The sequence below is a fragment of the Lathyrus oleraceus genome, chromosome 4 (genome assembly GCF_024323335.1).
Source record: "Lathyrus oleraceus cultivar Zhongwan6 chromosome 4, CAAS_Psat_ZW6_1.0, whole genome shotgun sequence".
Taxonomy (NCBI): domain Eukaryota; kingdom Viridiplantae; phylum Streptophyta; class Magnoliopsida; order Fabales; family Fabaceae; genus Lathyrus; species Lathyrus oleraceus.
The window spans coordinates 457,507,629-457,513,089 of NC_066582.1; the positions used below are offsets into that span (position 1 = coordinate 457,507,629).

The 5,461-nt window shown below is 32.0% G+C and overlaps 1 protein-coding gene across 1 annotated transcript; it reads right to left on the reverse strand.

Moving 5' to 3' along the window:
* Positions 1-802: 802 nt before the first annotated feature.
* On the reverse strand, positions 803-2,697 carry LOC127076112 (AAA-ATPase At2g46620). Its single transcript, XM_051017681.1, has one exon. The coding sequence runs from the start codon at positions 2,465-2,467 to the stop codon at positions 1,046-1,048; it is 1,422 nt and encodes a 473-aa protein (XP_050873638.1). The 5' UTR covers positions 2,468-2,697; the 3' UTR covers positions 803-1,045.
* Between the last annotated feature and the right edge of the window lie 2,764 nt (positions 2,698-5,461).

Consider the following 5,461-nt stretch of genomic DNA (forward strand, 5'->3'; position numbering starts at 1 on the left):
ACGTTTGTATCGAAATGTTAACCCACTATGAACCTTTTCGAGATTTTGGACTTGTTTTGAAGAGATATTGATCATAATCATGATGATCTATTTTTGAGATTCTTTTAAACCAGACTTAATGGATTTTCATGCTGTGTCGAAAATCACAGACTAACAATTACATCAATTAAAATCTAACAAACTACTTAAACAACTAATCAACGACAACACACAAAACAAACCATTAACTTCTCTATTTACTTGTTCTCTATCTTTAAAACATACAAGTAACATCTAAATCATTATGTACACGATCTCAATCATATATGCAGATTCCACCTGAGTTATCATCCTTCAACGTTATATGTTTCAACAACAATTTTCTACTTTTTTTTTTGTTAAGTTTCTAATTTGACCACCTAAGTGTAAAAAATTTGTGCTAATAACTACAATTAATGTTCCAAAAATCTAATGTAGATTTAGACAAATACTAACATGCTTACCCTAATCATAAAACACAACACCTCGTATATACATAATTATTAATAAATATATACATACTCCATACACACTCACTTATTTATACAAGTCCATAGAGACTCACTTATTTATACTAGTCCATACAATAAATCCAATAAACACAAACCTTATACCAAAAACTCAATGTGTGTCATGTGAGTCAAAAACTCAAAGAAATCATCTAAAGAACACTTTGTTAATTTGTTTCTTTTATTGATGCAAAAACTATTCATGACATGTGTCTCAAATCATCTAACCAAATCATCTAAAGAAAATATCAATCTAATCTAATCTAATCTCATGGTTCTCAAATAAACTACAGAAGGTGTTTTTTATAGGCCAAACTATACATAAAAGTTTTCCTATTGCCATTACATCAAAAGCTTTCAAATGTATCAATCATGATCTTAACCATAATCAATCCTAATATTTACATTTCCACCTAAAACCCCCCAACCAAATAATTTCTTCCAAAAGAATCCCAATCCAAACACTAAAATGCACTAACTAATTTGCCATAATGAACAAAATCCCAATTTTCTAATTATCATCCTTCATCATTGAGAGCTAAATTAGCCGTTCGATTTCTTTTCCCATTCCTTGATCTAAACAAACCGTAGAATTTCCGCAAATCCTTAACCGTTGAGATTCCATCCCCTCCACAACGAGAACCTTGTTTTTGAGATTCCTCCACGTCATTACCCTCTACCTGCCGTACGATCACATCCCCACACCCTCTCCCATCACCGTCCATTTGTAACGCCCCGATAACCGATTTAATAGCCCGATTCGGCGAATTCCGATTCGCGATCATCAACTCGCTGATCTCCGCCGCGCTTAAACTCGCACCGTTCCGGAAAATTTCCTCCACTTGCGAAAACAGTTTGTGGTCCTTCACTCCGAGGTAATTACACGCTAGCGTTTTGAACGATGAGAAATCACACCATGAGAAATGGATATGAACGTCGACCCGACCCGGTCTGAGAAAAATCGGGTCAATATTTTCCTTACTGCTCATCGTGAAAACCAGAATCCTCTCTTCGCCGCAACACGAACTTAAGATTCCGTCCATGAAATTCTGTATCCCGGCCACCGTAACCCCCGATTCCCCCGTCAGAAACCTGTCGAGATCCTCCACGAGGATGATCGATTTCGGCGTTGTTTCGAGTAAGAGAAACTTCAAATCCGAATCACCACGAACCTGAGAAAGATCAACGTCGTATACATCATAACAAAGAAAATTCGCCATTGCAGCGACGAAGCTCGATTTGCCAGTACCGGAAGGACCGTACAACAAGAAGCTCCGTTTCCACGCGCGGCCGAGTCGTCTGTAGTACGGCTTCGCTTTGAGAAACGATTCGAGATCCGATTTGATTTTGTTCTTGAGATCAGTTTCCATCGCCATGGTGTCAAACGTTGCAGGATGATTGAACGAAACAGATTTCCATCTCGTTTCCCCGTCGGTGACATTAGCGAACAAGCGCAAATCGCGTTTCATTATCTCGTCGGCGACGTCGTGAATGTGCCGCAGATAGCTTCTGAGGATTCTCCGTTTATCGGTTTTTCTGACTTTGAGAACGAACACACCGGTTTGACCCGGTTCGGTTTTTTGGTTGAACCAAAAGAGATTAGCACCGAGAAAACGGTCTTCAATGATTTGATTAGAGTCAAGAGATAAAACGATGTCGTTTTGGTTATGATCGGTAATGAGGTTCGTGAAATCAGAATCTTCAAGAGAAGGAAGAGAATGTAAATAGAGAGAAACTTTACGATATAACTCATTCCGTTGCATGTTTTCGTTCAATTCTGGGACTTTAAGGTATTGATAAACATAAAAACAATCTTGTAGTTTTCTGTGGAGTTTCTTGGTGACATATATTAATCCAGTTTTGAATAATAGCCAACGAATCACGAAACAAACAATAGGAGTAATGAGAAATGATAGGACAATGAGTTTGTAATGAAACATGGTAACAATAACAAGACACAATTGTTGTTATTGATGTTTGTGATTGTGTTGGATTTTATAGAGTTTAGGAAATTGGGTTAAATTCATGTTTGGATGTTGTTGTGAGAGTGTTGGGTAGAGAAAAAGAAGAATTGATTGTGATATTGCTTTTTCGGCTTTAATTGCTTGCTGTTTTCTGGGAATGTGTTTGCAGAAGAGACAAGTACGTGGTGGTCTATTTGAACGTGTTTAGTATAATATTGGTCTCGTAATCTGCCTTCTTAAATCCCTTTCGACGCGGAATTAGGTAAAATATATACATGGAATGTTTTTAAATTTAAGCTCTAAAAATCACTTCAATTTTTTTTGTTACCAATAAAAAAATTATTAAATTATGCGTATAAAATATATAAATATTATCATACATTCTTATTTCTTAATATTATTTTTTTTAAAAATATATATTTTTAAGATTAATTTTTTAATCAATAAATTTTTAGGATTTTGTTGATAATTTTCTTAATGGCTAAGTTATTTTATCATATAATATTTAGCAATGTAAATTAAAACTGACTAATTAGTAACTATTATTAGCATTTCTTTATCAATAAAAATCTATTATATTCATATTGGTGAAATTTCAAAAGTAAATATCTCTATAATGTGCTTAATTTTATTTTATTTTTCATGTTTCATAACTTTTAATAAATATTGAGAAAAGAAAATATTTTTCAACATAAATAAAAATAAACCAATAATAACTTTATATTTTTCTTTGAAAAGTAATCGTTATAATTGTCTATCATGTATATAAAAAATATTTTAATTTTGAATAATATAAATAGTGAAATACTATTATTATTATTATTATTATTATTATTATTATTATTATTATTATTATAATAGGTCTAGTATACTATTTTAATATTTTTCTTAAATATATTTTTTAAATATAAAATACACTTTAGATGTTGGTGTGACAACTATTATAACGATTACTTTAAAATATATTTTTTAAATATAAAATATATTTTTTAAATATAAAATACACTTTATTTGTAAAACTAAAATGAATTAAAATAAAGAAAGTAAACAACAAAAATTCGGGGTCACGCACCTAACTTAACCTAAATAAATTAGCTACATTAGATGTTGGTGTGACAACTATTCTTAAAGAATATTTTATAAAAGTTTATTCACTTTAATCTTTTCTAACTTTTTCTTTTTTGACTTCATTTAATAAAACACTTTTATATAAAGAATACTTACTTTTGAAAAAAAAGTTAAAAATATATTTCAATCTTAAATATTTTATAAAAGGTTTAATTTTTTTTTCCAAAGGAACACTATTTCTACACCGCATGCAAAAGAAAAGAGATGTTATTATTTAAAGGAATAATATCTATTTTCTCATTTCAAATTTATCATTTTTGAAAACTCATAATGTAAAAAAAATTAGCATGTTACTTTGCTAAGCTACCACTCTTTCATCAAATACTTTATCATATTATATATTTATTAATACGAGTGTTCGCGGTGTGGTTTTAACGGTTTTAACGATAAAAGTCTTATGAACCATAAGAGAAAAGAGTATGCGGTTCAATTTGGTTCAATTGACTTTTAGAAATAAAATTAAACCAAACTAATACGGTTTGGATTGGTTCGGTTGATTCGCTTTTTTACAATATTTTTAATGAGCCATACATATAACTATAGAGAACAACATAACTTTTGTGGTTAGTCATTCATACATTACTAAATAACACAAAAACTCATCATATTTAAACAATAACATAAAAAACGCGAGTTTGAGAAGAGATGTGCGATAAAAATGTAATTGAAAGAGAAAATAGTAACATAAAAGACGAAAAATAAAGAACATAAGAGAGAGCATATTAGAGTAGAAAAGACGAAACGTACGTGGCACAAAAGATGAGAAGAATGCGCGACACTACTATGAGAGATTTAAGAAGGTTGAAATTGAAAGCCTAAGTGTGAGTAAGAGATAATAGTTTGTAATTGTAAGGTTAAAGCATACTAGGTTTGAGTTTTGGGTTGGATGTGAGATAAGTGAAGTTTGGATTGTAACATAATGCAGTTTGATTTGGTTTAGTTCGGTTTGTAAAATACAAACCGCAAACCAAACCAAACAGTGCGGTTTTGTTAAAAAATGGCCCAAACGCATCCGAACCAAATGCGGTTTTTCGCAGTTTCAATTGGATTTTCTTTGGTTTGCGATTTTCTATTGGATTGATTTGGCTTTGAACACCCATATTATTAATATATTAAATATATTTAATGCAAATAAAAGTCATAACTTCAACCCCACTCTTCAATTTGTTTCATATGCAGGTAACTTCATAGTTAAATCTAAAACAGTATAATTGATATGTTAAAAACCAAGAAATGAATGCAATTGGAGAACTTACACCTTTGAAATAGTGGTGTTATTCTTCTTCGCCGCAACACAGGGTGGACTTGATTAGTTAGCACTTTAACGATCAAGTCAGTTTAATATCCAACTGTTGCATCAGCCTAGACGACTTCTAATGCCTAATCTTTGACTTTTGACAAGTCAAACATGAATAAACTAACTGCACAACGTCTCTTTTCCTCCCCGACCACATAAACATTTTCTTGAGGTCTTGGTACATTTTAGTATCCCTATGATGAATACTCAAACTACTTCGGTGACTCTCTTCCAAAATAGTCTTGTTAAGTTCTAGCATAACACGTACACAAACTGTATTCTGAAACTTTAGGATACCATTCTTGTCAACTATAAAGTCTTCATCTTCACTTTGGTTAACTGATGACAGATGATCAACCAAAGCTCATCCAGATTCTGACTCTCTCTGATCTCATCGAGAAAACCACTAGTCAGCTTCAGCATGCCCAATCTCACACTATCAACAATCACCTCACAAACCAAACTTAAGTCTCTGAATTGCTTGATGAAACACAACTCTCTAGCCATCAATGCTAACATGTGTAAGGATTTCCGACTTAAAGCAT